The sequence below is a fragment of the Cuculus canorus genome, chromosome 15, assembly GCF_017976375.1.
Source record: "Cuculus canorus isolate bCucCan1 chromosome 15, bCucCan1.pri, whole genome shotgun sequence".
Taxonomy (NCBI): domain Eukaryota; kingdom Metazoa; phylum Chordata; class Aves; order Cuculiformes; family Cuculidae; genus Cuculus; species Cuculus canorus.
Window position 1 is genome coordinate 1,170,459 of NC_071415.1, and position 20,559 is coordinate 1,191,017.

Consider the following 20,559-nt stretch of genomic DNA (forward strand, 5'->3'; position numbering starts at 1 on the left):
GCTTGTAATATTTCTGCTGTGTAACTTAAATCCAATATCGGAGGCAGCCCCGGTGCTCAGTTTCATGAGTGCTTTGAAAGTGCATAAATTATTCTGGAAATGGATCAGAATTTACCTTTTGTGGGATTGTTTAAATGTCGCAAAGTATTAATGGGAGGCTTGACCATGAGTTTTCCTGCCTATGTGCGCTTCTGTGTTTGGCTGCTCCTGTGTTTTAGTCCTGCCCAATCTGACTCTTAAAATGAGCAACCTTGTTAGTAAGGAGAATGATTACTGAGGGTGTTTAATTAAAGAAGAATTTAAAGCAGCACGTAGAAAAAATGAACATGGACAATGTGTAAAAACATGTAAAATTCTGAGACTATAAATTATGTTTGGGTTTTTTTGAAGAATTCATTAGATGATGCTGTATCGGCTGAGGGGTGTGGTGCGAGGGCAAGTGGAGTTGGTGTAAATGAGATGTGCAGCATCAGTGTCCACTCCTGCAATACTCTTGCACTGTTGGTCTGTAGTAACCATAATATAATTATCATTCTCAATGACCAAAAATTAATGGAATACACTTTTTCCTACTGGCTCTGCTCGGTTGCATTATCAGCTCCAAAAGCCCTGGGTTTGCCTGTGCGAGTGGTCTTTTCAGTCCTGGTTTTGTTGCCCCAGAAGCAGAGAAGTCACTTGCAGTTTACCTTGCGGTGGGCTGGCGAGCAGCCCTGTGGGCAGGCAGTGGGGCGTTTCAGCTCCTGCGGTGGCTCTGGAAGTGGCAGCTGCCCTGCTGGTAGGATGTTGAGGTGACTGTGTCAGCGTGGGCTGCATTAGCTGGAATAAACCACACCTTTTTCCTCTTTGTGGCAGTCCCGGTGTAGAGGGGAGTGTTCAGGCTGCTGCTGCGTTTGAGTGGTTCTTGGCTAGGAGCGAGGCTCTTGGAGCCCAAGCCAGCTGGCAGGGCTTGCAGAAGTTTTCAGGCTCTTGTAAATTCTGCTATGGTAACACGGGCCTGGCTGCAGCTGGGGAGGACGCAGATCGCAGAACGTCTTTCCCTGATGCACTGAGTGCTGCCAAAGGGCCTGCTCCCGCTCTGACTTTCACAAGCATTGAGAAAACATGGAGTGGTGACTTGGTGGCCAGTGTGTTGCAGGGGGAATTCTGATCCATGCGGCTCAATAAGTGCTTGTGAGCGGTGTTTGTGGTCTCCAGGAGTGCACAGCCTTGGTTATCCATCACCTGCATTCCAGTTGTTTTAAGTGTACGAGTACGTGTTTGAGGGGCAAGCTGCCCATCTCCATCCCTTCAGTTGTTGGTTCATTGTGACACTAAGTCTCAGTCAGTGCCCTCTGTACTCACCGTCCCTACGGTTCTAGTGTTTGAGTACTAAACCCGCGTTGTACTGTGCTGCCATTGCTGCTTATACCCTCTCACTCCTGATCCTCCATAAAGCTCCTTTATTTTGATGATCCTTTGCGGCCTCCCTGCATTTTACAGCTGTGGCCTCTCTCTGTTAGCTTTGTTCCTGTGTGAATCTATATCCTTTCCAAACATTTAGCTTCTCTTTTTCTTTTTTTTTTTTTTCATGACCCTGACAACTTTGGTTCCAGTTCATCTCAAACAAACAAAAAACCCTCCAAAAACCCACCCCAACGTGCGTGTAACTTGGATTTCATGTTTATTTTCAAATGCAGATTGTATTTTCCTAGACTTGTGTTCCAATTTACTCAGCTTGGGTTGTAGAACCGCAGGATCGGTTTTGCTGAGTATAACTTGGATTGGCTCTTGTTCTGGTCACCAAAAATTGTACGTGGCCTCACGTTCAATTTGTAAAGCTTAATTCCCTGTCTTTGTGTACCTGATAAATATATTGTATGTATGTACAATATGGAATGTTGTTCACATATATACATATATTGTACTGAAAATAGACAAATGGCTGGAAACTCTGACCCATGAATGCATTTCTGTTAAATGTTTGTCTAGAGTATGGATTTGGTTTCATTTCTATTAAATAATGTTAGCTGAGCAATTGGTCACATTTAATCTTACAGTCAAATAACTTTTCCATTTAATATTTGCATGGATTTTTTTCGATACCAAGTGTTTCTGCTGTTACTTTTTTTTGCTGACAATCAGTAAATGCTTTCAGCATATTTTGTAATTACTTCAATCTGCAATAAATGTGTTCCTAAAGCTCTCTGACAGGCTGGGGTTTGACCCCCAGGCAACTCGAACAGTCACAAGCCTGGAATCAAAGAGCATTTTTTCTTAAGTAATGCAAATCAAATCCAAATTCTTCAATTTGAAGTCTATATAAACGTAGCGCTTGGTAGCTACCACATTAATCCTTCCCAAATTCGGACTTTTGACGCCCAGCGACTTGTTAGTAATGTATAAAATGAGACCGAATGCTAATCTGTGCTTTGCCTTGGCTTTCTGCTCTGTGTTGTCTTGGTGTTTGCGTCTTACCTCTTACGTCTGTCCTGTTTGTTCCCTCCCCTGTTCTCTAATCCTGCCCTCCCCTCCCCTCTGTTCCTCCTCATTGTCCACACTGACCCATCTATCAACCAACAACGCCCCCCCTTTCGTCGTGGTGATCTGCCCTGCTCTGGTTGGTGGCTCCGTGCGTGGGTGGCTGTGTGTTGTGCTGGACCAGTTCACCCAAATATGGCCTTCTTGCTGACAGGTATCACTTCTGTGAGAAGTGTTTCACTGAAATTCAGGGGGAGAATGTCACCCTGGGTGATGACCCTTCCCAGCCTCAAACGTAAGTCGCTTCCTTCCCTCTGCATGCCTTGTTCAACAGGAGGGGTGATGCATAGGCCTTGAGGGTGGGGGGAGAAATGCCTGCATTCTTCCTAAGAGGAGGTGTTTACAGTCATAGATGATCAACAGTTGTAACCGTGTTGGGTTTGTTATTCTGCCCAGCACTGTCCCTCGTGTCCGGCTGCGCTCCTTGAACTACCCATAGACCGGCTGCGAGGGGGTGGCCAGCACAGGAGGACACGTTTGGAGGGGGGAGTGGAAGCTGTGTCAGTAAACATCACTCACCCATTACCTTTCCAAATGAAAGACTTCTGCTAATCTTGATGCCCCACCTTTTGTAGTACAACTTTTATTTGTGAAAACAACAGCTTGTCTTTAACCTGACCGGAAAAATAAGATGCTTTAAGATTTGAGGGACACAGGCTGGTTTGTTTACTGACGACAGCTTCCCTTGTCCTTCATCATTTTAAATCTATGTGTATGCTGGATAGCTCTTGTTTTAGTTTTACTTTACATAAAAAGTGCAATAGGAAATGTATTTTCTTTATTTTAAATTAAAATTGACCAAATGCTTTCTCTGAATAGAACGTAAGTCTTGATAAGCTTTCTTCAGTCTTGAGTTTGTTCACTTGCTGCAGTTGAGGAAAGCATGATACTGTCTCGGGCTCTGCTGTAGAGGTACTACTGAGTTTTCATGTTGACTCTTTGTCTCTAGAACCATCTCCAAGGATCAGTTTGAAAAGAAGAAAAATGATACACTAGATCCTGAGCCGTAAGTACCAGGCTGCTGTTTTCATTAAGATAATCTCGCTTTCGCTTGTCCTTTAGACAGCACCTCAGAAATAAGGCAGTAAATAAAGGCGCCTTCCTGTTTCCCCCATCTCTGCCCAAACAGGCCACAGAATCTTTCTCTAGAGTTCACGGCACAAGGTACAAACGTGCTTTCCAAGTTGATAGCCAAGAGGAAAACATGAGCCTGTTTTAATGGCAGTTCGTAGCTCTGTTTACTTGGACAGTTCCTAAGGTGTGTTCTGCCAGGCAGTGCACAAAGGGCAGAGAACGGCCCTGTCACCACGAGCCTTTCATAGCAAGCCACGACTACCTGGGGCAGGGAGTTCTGCGTTGTCCTCCCGGTTTAGCTGGACTCCTAATACATGTTTTTCTCTTCCCCCCTGTGCTTCACCCACTGAGGAAGCCATCCTCCTTCCTTGCATTTGTCACACTCCAGAAGTTCAGCGAAAGCCAAGCTGAATGTTTCTTCAGTAGTGCTATGCTGGTTTTCCTGCTGTCTTTAACTCACTGAAACAAGATTTGATCTTACTGTGCCTTTGTTCTCTGGCAGTTTGATCCACAATACGTTTTGTTTCCTTCTCTCACCTTTTTGAGTACTCGGCAAAGCTGCTTCCCCAGACCTTTAAAGGTGGACTGAGAACCACCCCAGTGCATTTGCCTTCAAAACCAGCATTGACAGGCTTGACTGGGAAAACTTCTCACAGTTTTCTCATCCAAGAAAAGGATTTTGACATCTTATTTTGACCAAAAAAAAAAAAATACTAGAGCAGACCCATGCAGGCGAAGACAAGCTAATACATGTGTCCTTGGCACAGTGATTCACGAATGACTCGTTCTTACATTTACAGTAAGTTGAGCAACCATTTACTCAGCTTGTGGTTGTTGCAACAATTGAAAATTTAATCTGTGGAGGTAATGCGGAGCTGAATTCTTTTTAACTCGGAAAACTCAGAACTGTGCTTAGGAAAGGATGAAAAACACCCAGAAGAATGTTGTGCTTGAAAGCCCATTTCACATTTGAAACTAGTATATTTTACAATTTTTTTAAATGTATATGTATGTTATCTGCATGTCAGATTGATAGATGTAGATCTGAAGCTATTCCAATTAATCTTTGTTTTTAAGTGACACATAAATTGGGTCTGCTGAAGTTGCTTAAGCTCTTAGCAGAGGGTTGGAAAGACCTTTTGTGTTGAATTGTGGAAAATCACTTGCCTAACAACACAAGTGATTTGCTGCTGTGTTTTCTTTCAGGTTTGTTGACTGCAAAGAATGTGGTCGGAAGATGCACCAGATTTGTGTGTTACATTATGATATTATTTGGCCTTCAGGGTAAGACATTTGTTTGTTTTTTACCCCTTGTACAATAAGATTGATGTAGTTTATATAATTAAGACTTTCTGCCTTTGCTCTTTAATGTGCAGTCGCTGCCTTTTAAGAACTGAGTACAAAAGGACAAACGCTTTCTGAATAAAGTACGTTTTTTGGTGGTTGGGGTCTCATTCTGATGAAAATGTGCATGAAACCAACTTGCTTGTATACACAGATTTCTGTGGTTCTTTTCTAACTACTGAACAAAGGAAGCTGGGTGGATGTCAGTTTGTACTGCAGAACACATGCAGGTGTGACTGCTTGGCAGAATTAAACCAGCTCGTAAAGGTTTTAAGGCCTTAAAAAATGGAGATACACAAGCTGTTCAAATCCAGAGAAAAACATTGTGCTTTGGCATTTAACATAGGGATTCAAACACTGAGCTTAAGCAGGCCTATAATGTGTTTATGCTGAGCTTTTGGCTTTTTTTTTCTCAATAGGTTTGTCTGTGACAATTGTCTGAAGAAAACTGGTAGAACACGCAAAGAAAACAAATTCAGCGCTAAAAGTGAGTTCAGTATTTCTGTTTTTATCTTCAGCGTTCATCTTCGCTCTGCAACCCATACAGCGCTTTGATGGAGACTTTCTGTGGCCGTGTTAGACAGTACGGGAACATGTGCCAAATGGGGAGTGGTGTAACCCAGGGCTTTTGTAGCTGTCAGAATTGTAATCGACATTTTAAAGACGTGCTCTCTATGTGTTGGTGGTCAGTCTCGGTGCTGCTCGGGGTGTTTGGCCTCTATGTCCTTGTGTTTCTAAGATACAAAAATTAAAAAACCTATAAGAGAGGGAAATGGAACAGGTGAAACACAAGGCTGCGTGCACTTTCTTAGCTGTCTACAGACATGGAACTGTAGTAAATGACTGTCACCTCTGTAGCCCTAATGTAACATGTAGTAGCCAGTCGTGCTGCATTTCAGGTGTGGCGTGACACTGCTAAGTACTAATATGTTTGAAGAGCTTGTCTTGCTTCTAGAGCGGACAGTGGGTTAAGAACTGTTCGCTGGATCAAAGATGATCCAAGGACTGGAGCATCATCCATCTGAGGACAGGCTGAGAGAGTTGGGGTTGTTCAGCCTGGAGAAGAGAAGGCTCCGAGGAGACCTTAGAGTGACCTTCCAGTACCTGAAGGGGCTACAGGAAAGCTGGGGAGGGACTGTTTACAAAGGCTTGTGGTGATAGGACGAGGGGAAACAGGGATAAACTGGAGAGTGGCAGATTTAGACTAGACATAAGGAGGAATTTCTTCACCATGAGAGCGGTGAGGCCCTGGCCCAGGTTGCCCAGGGAAGCTGTGGCTGCCCCATCCCTGGAGGTGTTCCAGGCCAGGTTGGATGGGGCTTGGAGCCCCTGATCCAGTGGGAGGTGTCCCTGCCTGTGGCAGGGGGTGGAACTGGATGGACTTTGAGGTCCCTTCCAACCCAAACTATTTTGTGGTTCTATGAATTGCAACCAACTGTACGTTTTTTGGGAAGTAACCATTGTCAGAATCTTGTTGAAACAGGCACTAGCATGGGTGCCAAAAGCTGGCAGATCGACTAGTCTCAGTTCCCTTAGTAATCCTTACACAGGCGTTCTCTGCATACATTTAACATTGCAGAACATAATGAATTTTACCCATATGCATTCTGGGGGAAGAGCAGGGGCTGACACTGGAACTGCAGTGTCACTGGTGTAGAGCAGGGAAATAAAGTGAGTGTAGAAAGCGAGAGGGTGATTCATACACTCAAACAACAAGAACTTGCAGGTGCACCCAATTCCTCCCATGTGCTTCTTAGGTCCTTGGAAGTTCTGAGCATTACCTCGTCGTGCTGTGACTTTGCAAGGCTGTATCTTCCAGATTGTGATAAAAGAATAGCTTTGCATTATTTGGAACTTCTTGACAACTTGGTGTGGGGTTGATTGCATAATAAGAGATTTGAAGGGGAATAGTTTGGAGGTGGTAATGCTCTGTGAGGCTTTATTAGGTTGCAGTAATCAAAACACTCTGGAGTAATGTGACGCATGCAGGGTAGTATTGTTAAAGAGAATTAAATTAGTCTCGTTAAAGACAGATTAAGATTGTAAGAGAGCAGTAATAAAATGATGCCATAAAGATGTAGTTCTAGCTAACCATTTTAAATAGATGTCTCTTCTATTTTATGCTGGCTTTACAGCATATATTGATGTAAATTGTCTTAAATAAGTATGTGATTCCGCAGATGTCTGCAGTCCTGCAACATCATTTAAGGTTTAAGTAACCAGTGTTTAGTTTAAAGTAACCATTCTGTTCTCTGGGGATCTGGGCAGGGAATTAATAGTGCTTTTTTGCTTTCTGTTGGCCTCCTCCTTTGCCGGCTGTTTGGCCATCCTCTTTTCTTTTTCCCAAGATGGTTTGGGTCCTGCTGCCAGCTGTAACTCACTGATGGGCTCAGCTCTTGAGATCACTTCTCTTTAACGGAGCTCTAGTGGAAACAGAAGAACAGGGAAGGAAAGCCTGCTCTTTTTGTCAAAACTTTGGTCTTATTACTGATGTAAAGCCAAACATGAGCAACAGAAGTTTGAAACATTTCACGGTTCCTCTCCTCTCTCCCTGCTCACCGTAAAAACCTTTACTTACTGGGTTGTCATCAACATTTCTACTGTCTGTCAAGTCTGCTGGTACAACTGCTAATAGTCGAAATAGTGTCTCTCAGCTGCAAGCTGTTAGGGTATCGTTTGTATTCCTGATGTATATTAAGTAAAATTGGGTATCTTAACCACATCACAACTAAGTTGTGTAAAATATGCCAAATATCACGTATAAACAGGAGTACAGCTGGATTATGCTGTGAAATTCTGAACTTTTGAAGTAGTTTTCTTACTGAGAAGGTCTCCATATGTTACTTAACCAGTAGCTGGTGCAGGGACATTTGCAGACAAACGACATCCTGACAAGTCTCCCAAAGTAGTTTCCTGGCAAAAAGTCACAGTAAGCCAGAAGTCTGACTTTCTTCTTATCTGTTGATTACTCATCCAGTAACAAATGTCTGGCATTGCCACTGTAACAAAGCTGCTGTGCTTGAGTAGCCTGAAAGCCTTCAGTGTGGTGACTGGTCAGGATGCCTTTTTTTTCCAGTTGGCACTTCAGTTTTCATTGAGACCTGAGCCGTTCTGGAAGTATGTACGTTAGAGGTGTCCAAGGACCAACAGCCAGCTGCTTTCTAAAAGAATTTGTACATTCGAATATACCCAAATACGTGGCTTTTAGATCCTTTCCTTACAGTGCATGTAGCCTTAATGATGCCTATTTCTTTTATCTTCTTATCTGGTCTTTTTTTGTTTGTTTTCCAAGTCTTAATGCTTTGCAGCATAAGGAAGGAAGCAGATATCCTTTGGTTGCTTGGCATTGGAAAGATGATAAAATGAAAACACAATAAAACAGTAGAGTTGGCTGAAATAGCTTTCTGAAAACATACCAGGTTCTTAGCTGAAAAGGAGATCTTTCTGTTTCTCTGTTTGTCTTCGGAGAAATGAACAAAACTCAATAATTTCTTCAGAAAATACTTGTGAATTTTCTTTAAAATTCTTTGTATTTCCTTTAAAATCAACCCCTTTCTATTTTGTATATAAAGCCCCATCTAATATATTGAGCTGGGAAATACTAGGGAAGACCAGCGTATTGGAATTCGGCAAGGAGACACTGTACTTTTACTATAACCTGCCTTTAAATTGAATTATTGGCTCCCAAGTAAATGATGTGTAGACTGTGTTGTGCTGGTCTCAACCACAGAATCTCACTGGACAAAGGGACAAACTCAGATAAAAGAAGGTTGCTGTGTTTGGCAATTTTAAGTATATAAATCTCTCAGAAGTGAGATCTTCTTCTGAATGTGTGTGGCTTTTGTTCCCAATATGGGAGCCTAAAATAATTTTTAGCATAGATACTTTGCCACCGTGTTCTGTATGCGATCTCTGTCATCAGGAAGAACCAACAGCCTTGTGTGAGGAGCTGAGGAACAACTGAAAAATGAAGCGATGGAGGGCTGAAAATTAAACGTATTTTAGCAAAGTGAACATCTGTGGATTGCACCGTCCCTTTTGAAAAGACAGCAGATTGGCCATAAAAATGAAGTAGAAATATTAGTGGTAAAATAAATACAGTAGCACAAGAGAGATAGTCATAAATCTTGCAGTCAAAACAGTGTGCTACTTCCGTTTTCTTCGTGTAAACCAAAATTTTCATCTTAATTTCTGTCACTTGTCATGGGTTTATTTGAAAAGCATCACATCCTGCAGTGCTACCGAACCCGTGACCCCCACAAAACAAAATTGTCAATGTAAAGCAGGGTTCTCGGCAATCCGTGGACTTGAACTTTTCCAGACCTCTATCGCTGTGCAAGAACTATTGAAGCTTTACGTGCAGATCGCTGTAATTGCGCAATCTAAAAGCTCTCTTGAAAAGAAAAGAAAAAGCAATGAAATCGCCATTGAAGTCAAAAGGCTTTTCATTTCTGTTGATTTGCTTTGCTTTGCCTGAAAAGATGTGGCGTTGCGCCAGATCTATAAAGTGATGTAATCCCTGTCAGACAGCCAGATAGTGGTTTTGTTAGGAGAAAACATTTGCAGCGCTCATAAAATAAACCTGCAGATTTAAAAATACTATGTAAAGCCTTCTTTGTTAGTGCACTTACGGAGTCATTTTCCCACTGTAGTGGTTTTAGTTTCCACAGTGGGGTCTGAACGCTCACGGCTTGGGTAAAAAAAGGGATGTGTTTTAATTTTGGCTGCATAAATCATCCACTTTTCGTGTCGAGGTAAAACTAAGGGAAGAAAGCCTACAGAGAAGCAAGCTGAAAGACCTTACAAGCATGGTAACACCCTGAACTTAACAGTGATTTCTCCACTATTAACGTTTCTGTTATCCTGTTCTCCCTCCTCATTTTAGGGCTACAGACTACGCGCTTAGGAAACCATTTGGAAGACAGAGTAAACAAATTTTTGCGACGACAAAACCACCCTGAAGCTGGAGAGGTCTTTGTCAGAGTCGTAGCAAGTTCGGATAAGACAGTAGAAGTTAAACCAGGAATGAAAGCCAGGTCAGTTCTATTAATTACAGTGAATGTGATCTTGATTTTTTAAATTTTATTTTGGAATTTCCCTGTGTGAATATTGCAAAACTGCACTATTTTGCACCTTAATCATTTTGCGCGTGTTTGAAATGTAGGCATGAGTAAGATATGAAGGTAAAGGAAGCAGTATGTAGTGAATGAAGTCCAAGGAGGTGACGGTCGTGTTCTGACTGTTGGAGAGTAGTGGGGACATCTTGGGCTTGGTTATAATACTGTGATTTGTGTTACTAAATCTTGCAAGAGTCTGACCACGGTTTGGTTAGCATTACAGAACTGTTATGTTTGGAACAGCCGCTGAGATTCTGTTCCTTACCATTCCTTTGTGGTGTTGCAGTTTTATAAATATTTTAGCTTTCAGGAGTTATTTTTAATTTGCTTCGTCATAAATGAACAGCTTAAAAGGTTTATTCTATGAAGCGTTTGGTTTTTAATTCATAAAGACAGGCTTTACATGACATCACTTCATCACAGTGCAGCAGGCTTTCTCCTCTGCAGTGTATTTAAAGGCTGTGGTTTCCGAGGACACTTTTGTACTCAGTGCCTGCCTATTCAGGCGTATGTTAACTATATGGGAACTCCTTTGCTGAGCTCTGTAGTAACAGACCTTGCATTGATAGGACTCCCTGTTTTAATACAGCTCTGATCTGACCCTGTTTGACTTCTCCGTAAATGTTCCTAATGAGTTAAAAGTAAGACTGTAATGAATTTCGTCATTCTGGTGGGACAATGGTTTAATAATTGCCTTTTTGTTGGGTTGGTTTTTTCTTACCCCTTGTTCTTTCCTGCCACCCTTCCCTTCAGATTTGTGGATTCTGGTGAGATGGCAGAATCTTTCCCTTACCGTACCAAAGCTCTGTTCGCATTTGAGGAGATAGATGGGGTAGACGTGTGCTTCTTCGGCATGCACGTCCAGGAGTATGGCTCGGACTGCCCCCCTCCCAATACAAGGTACGCTTTCCTTTTGTTACCTGTGGTGCATGCACAGAGAGCATCTTGCTGTGCTTGCTTCCTTCACTGGACAGTTACTCTCAGATACATGAGACTGGGAGATACGGTTCAGTTCTGTGGCTCAAATAAGTCCTGCTGTGTAACCGCAGATGATATGAAAGGGGAAAACAAATATCCCAGCAAAAATCCTACAGTATTTTGTATTCTGCATTTAATTTTGCCTCTATATATTCTTGACTGTATCCATTCTTGCTTTTGAAAAGTGTTTATACTGTGTTAAGATGCTTAAACACACATTAAATTAATTTCATTACCAACTTTTCTTTGTTCACAATGGCCACATACATATCTAGTGTAAAAGTTGGTTCTCGGTAGACAAAACGGACCCTCAGCCCGACGTGATTTTCTGTCATTCTTCTCGTTGCTGTAGGCGTGTGTACATATCGTATCTAGATAGTATTCATTTCTTCCGCCCCCGTTGCCTTCGAACTGCGGTTTACCATGAAATCCTCATTGGATATTTGGAGTATGTGAAGAAACTTGGGTAAGCAATATCTTTGTAAAGAAAGGAATCTTTTTTAGGTAGCACTTTGTTTACTCAGGACACCAGGTAACTTTCACTTGCCAAAGTCTCTCCTTCTGCCCTCTGTGAGATACATGGGCAGACTCTCTCTTCCACAACAGAGGGAGTTTGGATTTCATCACCAAGTTGGTTTTTCTGTCATTAGGATTCTTAATCTGATAGCATAGCATTCTTTTTATCAGAGGTTCACTTGATGTTTAAGCTTCACTATTATATCCTGCACCTTTTCTCATCTCTTACATAAAGCAAGTTTATTGCCTCAATATCTTTGGTACAAAGGGGAGGGGGGGGAAAGAAGGGGGGGAAGCCAGAGGTCTGAATTTGTCTGTCAGCTTGTTGGAGTTAATATTAAGAAGGTAATCAAAATGGTTAAGAGTCTTTTCCTTGTGTGGAACACAGGTATGTGACAGGACACATCTGGGCCTGTCCCCCAAGTGAAGGAGATGACTATATTTTCCATTGCCATCCGCCTGATCAGAAAATACCCAAACCCAAACGTTTGCAAGAATGGTATAAGAAGATGCTGGAGAAGGCGTTTGCTGAGAGAATCATTCATGACTATAAGGTTTGCTACTGCCGTTACTTCCCAAGTTAATTTTTTTGGGGTTTGCATTTGAAGGTAGCTAACGCTGTTTCATTAAGCTGTTTCATGAAACTGGTAATGTCATACAAGGGTTCTTATGCTCAGCTAGTGTCTTTGTTTGATTAGATCTCCTGGCAGGTTCTGGCTTTCAGGCTGAAAATTCTGTAGGTTTGGTGTCTGCATTAAGAGAAATTTGCAAGATTCTGTCTTTGCATACTTGTCTTTCACTGCAGTTCTCTAGGCCAGGAGGTATGTAGCTTGTTGAGGTTCGTCAAGGTTGTTTGTTTCTGGTAACTCGAGGAGGATCAGGTGGAATACTGGACCGTACTAGTGTGAAACAAAAAAAAACCTGCTTATAAAACAGCTTCTTCACTTGAACAGAAAAAGGACGATTTTCATACCTGGAGAATATCATACATGTACCCAAGGAAATGAATTAAAGATGGCAAAGGTAGCATTTCCCACTCCTTATGTGCTAAAATGTACAAGAACTGCTTAATGCAGTGACAGTGCTGAAAAAAAATGGATGTTTTGATGGCAAGTGACAGTTAGTAAATGTGTGGAGTAGAATAGTGTATAGCAAGCCTGGTCTGCTATGGGTTTGCAAAGAGCTGGAAAATCTGCATCTCTCCTAATAATGTGGTCCTGAAGTGAATCCAAAGGCTGATCTTGTACGTGCTTGTTAAATGCAGTGCATCATCTCCAGCAAAACCATGTGAAATACCCGTTCCTTTTCAGGATGCCTGTCCTTCTCAGTGGTCCTGGATTCTTTCAGATCCACAGAGCTGCGGCCAGCAGCCAACGAAGGCCACCGGCTGTGCACAGTCCCCCTGCCACAGCCAGACCTTAATACTCCTGCAGCAGCTGCCCAGTGCATTCCACGGTCCTTCTGGAGTTACCCGGCTTATTGTACGCACCGCCTGCAGCAGACACACGCAGAAGCTTACGCGCTTCTGTATTTCTGAGGCAGAGGGGTGGATGAGAGCCGCTTGCTGTGGCTAGAACAGTTCCTACTCTTGTCCAGGGGCAGGGTAGCAAAAGAGGTGTAGGCTTCATTTTCAGTTGGTGTAGTTACCAGAGAGGCATTTGTTTTGTGTTCTAGGGGTATCTTAGTCTCTCCCGTCACGCTGGGAGCATGACTCAATGACATGTCGGAGGTTCTGGAGAGCCTCAGCAGCTGTCTTGCTAAGGTGCAGCAGGGAGCGGGCTGTTACCAGGCTTGCCGGGCCAGTTTTTGAGCTGCACCCAGAAAAGAATCCCTGCCAGGAGTGGGCCCTGGGCTAGAAGCAAGGCATAGCTGTGCAGTGCCGCTCTGGATCCTGCCTCTGCTTCTCTTCTCTATTCCAAGCGATCCTTGTTTATTTATTCATGGTATTGTGTGATATGCTTAACAGGACATCTTCAAACAAGCAACTGAGGACAGGCTGACAAGTGCCAAGGAACTGCCTTACTTTGAAGGTGATTTCTGGCCCAATGTGCTGGAAGAAAGCATTAAAGAGTTGGAGCAGGAGGAAGAGGAAAGGAAAAAGGAAGAAAGCACTGCAGCCAGTGAAACAACAGAGGTGAGTTAACTTTCTGTGCTGTGTTTGCTTCTGACTGGTAGTTAATACTTTAATAAATTGGAGAGGTCGCATCCAGTAAACTAGGAAAGAAGGTCATTCACATCGGAAGTTAAATCAGGGTTTCCTTTAACTGCGTTTGTGGTTTTCTTCTTGGCTACCAAATATGCTGATGGCCTGGATTGGTTTGTTGATAGAATCAGAAGTCAGTTGCATTAGTTCAGCACTCTGTTCTCAGAGAAATGTGTGCAGTTGCTTTTGGATTGCATCAGGGCTGCTACCTCTGCTCACTTGGCTGAGCTTCCAGTTCACACCATCACAAATCACCTTCAGCGTTTGCATTTTGAAAGATGCTGTGTTTTTCGAAGCTGAATTCAATGTTGCTGTTAGTTCAGCAAAGGTACTTGCAGTCATTTGCAACAGTAGAGGACTGAAACATAGAAGTATTTATTGCAAGCTTTGCATTGGCGTGAAACATCGATCTCAGGGTCCTGGCCTATATTTCATCATTCATTCTTATTTCTGCCTTGATTGTATCTGTATCCAAAACGCCTCAGCACTTTCACACTGTCCCTTTCACTTGCAATTTGCAGCAGAGTGTTATGAAAATAGAGTAGGAGAATCTGAAGCCTGGCAGGTTGAGTTGGAACCAGACTTTTAACCGGGAGGGACTGCATTCAGCATAGATGCTGTGACAGTTTGCTTGCAGCATATATTACGTGTGATAGAGCTTCGTTATGTCAGATTCATTATGTCAGAACTGTTAAACCTTGGCAGTTTCCTTCAAACCTTCCTTCAAAGCTGAAATGGTTTGTTGCTGTGTTTTTTATGGAACCATAAAGTTAATGGTTTTTACCTTTTTCTTTCTGAATGTAACTTCTAGTATTGAAATATTTCAACAAACACAGCAATATAAAACTAGTTGAAAGACGAGGCTTGGAGCTGAAGTTGCAGTCCCCGTCCGCTGGCAATATCCCTTCCAATAAATCAGACCATGCCCTTCCTGTGAAAACACTGGTGTAAACCTCTGCATCTAAGAGAGGAAGAGATGTTTGAAGAAGCGCAGAACAGCTAACTGTGAAACTCATAAATTTTCTGCCTGAAGCGAGAAGATTAGTGATAAAAACTCCAAGACTGGACAGGGAATTCCTCTCTAAGCCCAATTACTGGAATGGACCGATGGCAACCTTCTGTATATAGAATTACTTTCTTCAGTTGGAGTGCTTTTGTTTTCTTTGAGTAAATGTGCTTGCATATAAGCCCTATGTTTGCTGGCACATAATAGTCATGAAAGTTCCTTGTGTGTCTGTATAAATGCCAGAATATTTCATTAGCTCATTTTTAATACTATGATACCTAACATTCTAGTGATCAGAGAGGGGATTTCTGCTGAGTAGCAAGCTCCCTGCTGTGGGCTTGGGTTTTTATTTTGCAAGGACATGAGAAGGCTAAAAGTTATTTCTGTTTTCACAGTTCATCTAAGTAGCATCATCTGCTATTTTTCACTCTTCACTTACATCTAGCAGTCAGTGTATGGTCACTGTGGGCTCTGCTGGTGTAACTTAGACGCGAGAGAAGGTCTAGGGGATTTTTTCGGAGATGCATATTTTATTTGTAACTCCTTTTATCATCAAATATCTGTAAGATCTCATAGAGCAAGCAGTAGGAGCTGAGGTACCGTGTTTGAGAAGGGAAAAAATAAGTGTAAGATATTAATTATGGAATGTATATGCATACTTTAAAAACCTGTTTTTATCCAGTGTTTGAATTTGTTTGCCTGCCAGTTTGGTGTTTGATTTTTCCTGGAAGAGCTTGGATATATTTAACACGGTATGACTGGTCTGTAGGAACAAAGCTCTCTTATTGACAGCAGAAGTGTCTCACTTTTCAGCTACAGTGAATTTGAGAGAACTCTATAAAGTGTAACATCTTTCCTGTGTATTTATTGCAGGGAAATCAGGGCGACAGCAAAAATGCCAAGAAAAAGAACAACAAAAAAACCAACAAGAATAAGAGCAGCATCAGCAGAGCTAACAAGAAGAAACCCAGCATGCCCAACGTGTCCAACGATCTGTCCCAGAAGCTGTATGCCACTATGGAGAAGCATAAAGAGGTACTGTCAAAATGCACTGCATGAGGAGAAGATCTTACTGCTGTTAACCCAGCTGCGATGATAGTCGGAAGTGAAAAATCAGGAGGAGTAAAGCTTGTGATTGCCTAGAACTATTCCTGTTGTGTAACAATGTATTGGAAGAGATTAGCCTGAACTAAGTTAATTGGATAACACTTGTAGCACACTGTTACTGCCACAGAACATCAGCTTTTTCCTGTAAGATTACCTAACCTTATTGATCTTTTTTTTCTTCTCCCCCATTGATCTGCAGGTCTTTTTTGTGATTCATTTGTACGCTGGGCCTGTAATTAACACTCTGCCTCCCATTGTGGACCCTGATCCGTTACTTAGCTGTGACTTGATGGATGGGCGAGATGCCTTCCTCACCTTGGCCAGAGATAAGCACTGGGAGTTCTCCTCACTCCGCCGATCCAAGTGGTCCACGCTCTGCATGCTGGTAGAACTGCATACTCAAGGGCAGGATCGCTTTGTTTACACGTGCAATGAGTGCAAACATCATGTGGAAACGAGGTGGCACTGCACTGTCTGTGAGGTAGGTGTATGTCTCCAGAGACTTCTGTGCTCTCTTGCCCTACAGCCAACCTTGACTCTCTCTTTTTGGACATTGCTCAAAGTTCTGCTCTATTTAGTCTGTTCTGACATAGGGGCTGCTAAGCCTTAAGAGAAGGTAACTTCCACAGTGGGGACCTCTTCTAGAATGAGTGTCTTTAGTTTCTTCACTTGGAAAGTGCCACTGCAACGGCTACTGCTCTCATTTATTACACTGGCTCCTCTGCATAGATGATTTTTAACCTAATATTGAAGAACTTTAGGACCGGATGGTAAGGTGTACCTGCATCAGGCTAGCCTGAATCTGCAGGGCACTGCCTCATCCACATTGAATGGATGTCCGCAAGAGAAGGCAGAGTACCTTGCTGTGGGATGGCATTTGTTCTGCTTTGTACGTGTACATTGTGTTGTAAGGAGCACAGCCGGGCACATGTCTAGGCTCTTGCAAAGCTAGGTGAGGAGGCTGCCACAGCTCTTCGCCATTGCCCCTTTGGCCCAGCATTAGTGGTTGCCTGCTCTTCAAATTGGCCCAAATAATTGCTTCTTCACCTGGCTCATCGCTTTTAACGACAGTCCTGTTACAGCACAGATCACTGCCACTGAGCTGTGTTGGAGAGTAATTATGTAGGGAGGTGGACTTGAGGAGAAAGTAGCCCCTACAAGGCTTGTGGTGACCTCTGGCTGTAGCTGAACCAAAGACATTTTCAATAAGTGCAGACTACTTTTTACACTGCAAGTTATTGCCAGGTCTGTGGCGGAAGAGTCTTAATTAATCCCTCAGAGGAAAGCACTGAACAGGGCTTCTTGAGGCGAGGCTGCAGGAAATGGATTGCGTGCACGGGGGGAACCAAGTGGTGGAGGGAGGTATGGCCGTTAAATTTCCTCTGAGTGCTTCTGCGAAGTGAGTGCCCTTCCTTCAGCAAAAATGGACCGGGCAGTGAAAATGCTTGTGTTTGAGGTGTTCAGATCAGGCTGTCCGTCTTGGCGTGAAACTTGCACTTGAGCTGAGGGTCATTTGAGATTAGAAAAAAATACATATTTCAGGGTAGTAACTATTAGTCGGTAATTACACTAAGAACAGCTAAATAGAGAGCCAGGTGCTGGTTTTTAGGCAGTGACAGTAGGTTTGTCTCACTGGTTGGAGGGTTTGGCCCTCCTCAAGTTGGTACCCCAAAGTAAACAGTTCTGTTATCGAAAGGGAAAAACAAAACCCCCCAAACCTGCAAGACTTTTTCGTGTAATAAAGTGATTAGACAATTCCAGCTCCTGTTTGCGTTGCAGCCTGGAGCTGTGACTGCAGGTACACTTTGCAGAGACAGCTGATGTGGCTTCTGCCCAGCGCTCCAAAGCTCCGCTCCCGCTGTCAGGGTGACTCCGTGGGCTGTGCAGCCGCTCCTCTGCCTTGCTGGACCGGCTGAATGGAAGCGAGTGGCTGCTTGCAGCACATGACTCTTGTCCTGCTTTTGTTCTGCAGTGTCTGTACCATCTGGATCCCAACCTGTGCTTCCACACCAGGCACACATTTCTCACCGAGCACCACTCCTATTTGTCCGCTTTTTTCCTGTAGCGAGTGCTCTGTAGGCAGCTGAACTCTCGGTTTTCTTTTCTTTCAGGACTATGACCTGTGCATCAACTGCTACAACACTAAGAGCCATGATCACAAGATGGTCAAGTGGGGCCTGGGTCTGGATGATGAGAGCAACAGCCAAGGAGAGCAGCAGTCCAAGAGCCCCCAGGAGTCGCGACGACTGAGCATCCAGCGCTGCATTCAGTCTCTTGTCCATGCCTGTCAGTGCCGCAATGCAAACTGCTCATTGCCATCCTGCCAGAAGATGAAACGGGTTGTTCAGCACACCAAGGGCTGCAAGCGCAAGACCAACGGTGGCTGCCCGGTGTGCAAACAGCTCATCGCTCTGTGCTGCTACCATGCCAAACACTGCCAAGAGAACAAATGCCCTGTGCCATTCTGTCTCAATATCAAACACAAGCTTCGACAGCAGCAGATCCAGCATCGCCTGCAGCAGGCTCAGCTCATGCGCAGAAGGATGGCTACAATGAACACCCGCAACGTGCCTCAGCAAAGTTTGCCTTCTCCTACCTCAGCAACGCCTGGTACCCCTACGCAGCAGCCAAGTACACCGCAAACGCCGCAGCCGCCTCCGCAGCCCCAGCCTTCCCCTGTAAGTATGTCACAGGCTGGCTTCCCCACTGTGTCAAGAACACAGCCCCCTACTACTGTTTCGACAGGAAAACCCGCAAACCCGGTTTCCGCACCTCCACCTCCGGCTCAGCCTCCGCCGGCCGCAGTGGAGGCGGCTCGGCAGATTGAGAGAGAAGCTGCCCAGCAGCAGCAGCAGCTCTACAGGGTCAACAACATGAACAATGGTTTGCCTCCTGGTCGCCCAGGACTCGTGAACCCGACGGTGGGTTCAGTGAACCAGATGCAGCAAGTCAGCATGAATGTACCCCGGCCCAACCCCGTCAGCGGCCCAGTGATGCCCAACATGCAGCCGGGACAGTGGCAGTCCCCGCCCATGCCGCAGCAGCAGCCGATGCAGCCGGGAATGGCAAGACCGGTTATGCCGATGGCGACACCGCAAGCAGTGGCTGGGCCGAGGATGACAGGCGTGCAGCAGCCGCCACGGAGCATCCCCCCGAATGCACTTCAGGACTTGCTGAGGACCTTGAAATCACCAAGTTCTCCGCAACAGCAACAGCAGGTTCTTAATATCCTTAAATCCAACCCTCAGCTTATGGCAGCTTTTATAAAGCAAAGAACGGCCAAATACGTGGCGAACCAGCCTGGGATGCAGCCGCAAGCGGGCATACAGCCCCAGCCTGGGATGCAGCAGCCGCAGGCTGGCATGCAACAGCCAGGCATGCACACTCAAGCAGGATTGCAGAACATGAACGCGATGCAAGCAGGAGTGCAGCGACCGAGCGTTCCTCCCCAGCAGCAAGGGATAGGAGCTATGAATCCCCAGGGACAAGCGATAAACATTATGAACCCCGGCCACAACCCCAGCATGGCGAACATGAGTCCGCAGTACCGAGAAATTCTGAGGCGGCAGCTCCTGCAGCAGCAGCAGCAGCAACAGCAGCAGCAAGGCGGGGCTGGCATGGCAGGAGGGATGGCAGGACATACCCAGTTCCAACAGCCGCAGGGACCTGGCGGTTACCCTCAAGCCATGCAGCAGCAGCGGATGCAGCAGCACCTCTCGATACAGGGGGGTTCCATGGGACAGATGGCTCAGATGGGACAGCTGAACCAGATGGGGCAGCCCGGCCTGGGGGCGGACGGCACTCCCAACATCCAGCAGGCATTGCAGCAGCGCATCCTGCAGCAGCAGCAGATGAAACAGCAGATAGGATCCCCCGGGCAGCCTAACCCCATGAGCCCACAGCAGCACATGCTCTCAGGACAACCGCAGGCGTCTCATCTCCCTGGACAGCAGATCGCCACCTCCCTCAGCAACCAGGTGCGCTCCCCAGCACCCGTTCAGTCTCCCCGTCCCCAGTCCCAGCCACCACATTCCAGCCCGTCACCCAGGATACAGCCCCAACCGTCACCACACCACGTCTCTCCCCAGACTGGTTCCCCCCACCCAGGACTCGCGGTCACTATGGCGAGCTCCATGGATCAGGGACACTTGGGCAACCCCGAACAGAGTGCAATGCTTCCACAACTAAACACCCCCAGCAGGAGTGCATTGTCTAACGAATTGTCTCTGGTCGGTGACACCACTGGGGACACATTAGAAAAGTTTGTGGAGGGTTTGTAGCATTATGGGAGCATCACCTGGGTTTGAGTTTTCTTTTCGTGTTCTTGGACGTTTTGTACTGAAAATTCAGACATCTGGGCTGTTTTGGATCCTGGATGGAACTACCCGCAAAAGAATGAATTGCTGTTTGAAAAAAAAAAACAAAAACAAAAACAAAAAACACAAAAAAACAAAACAATAAAAAGAATATATTTTTTGTTAAAGCCAGGCGGTTAAAATATCTGGTCTCTTTTGTGAGTTTTTTTTTGGGTTTTATTTTTTTGTTGCTGTTGACTCATAACTTTTTTTTAATGGGGGAAAACAAGTTCATTATATTCACATTTTTTATTTGTATTTTCAAGACTTTAAAACCTTTGCGTTTAAAAGAAGAAAAAAATAATATTCAAAAACTGTTTCCTGAAATAATGCAACCTTATA

The 20,559-nt window shown here is 44.5% G+C and overlaps 1 protein-coding gene across 5 annotated transcripts in view; it reads left to right on the forward strand.

The window, feature by feature from the left end:
• Positions 1–20,559, forward strand: part of CREBBP (CREB binding protein) — a 92,079-nt gene extending 71,520 nt beyond the window's left edge. For all 5 annotated transcript variants that reach the window (XM_054080490.1, XM_054080491.1, XM_054080492.1 and 2 more), the window contains 12 exons: positions 2,672–2,752; positions 3,467–3,523; positions 4,798–4,875; positions 5,355–5,422; positions 9,821–9,971; positions 10,806–10,952; positions 11,383–11,496; positions 11,935–12,100; positions 13,513–13,680; positions 15,629–15,790; positions 16,062–16,343; positions 17,974–20,559. In XM_054080490.1, coding sequence (XP_053936465.1) covers positions 2,672–2,752; positions 3,467–3,523; positions 4,798–4,875; positions 5,355–5,422; positions 9,821–9,971; positions 10,806–10,952; positions 11,383–11,496; positions 11,935–12,100; positions 13,513–13,680; positions 15,629–15,790; positions 16,062–16,343; positions 17,974–20,142 — 3,643 coding nt within the window. In that variant the 3' untranslated portion in view covers positions 20,143–20,559. The remainder of the gene's footprint in view (positions 1–2,671; positions 2,753–3,466; positions 3,524–4,797; positions 4,876–5,354; positions 5,423–9,820; positions 9,972–10,805; positions 10,953–11,382; positions 11,497–11,934; positions 12,101–13,512; positions 13,681–15,628; positions 15,791–16,061; positions 16,344–17,973) is intronic.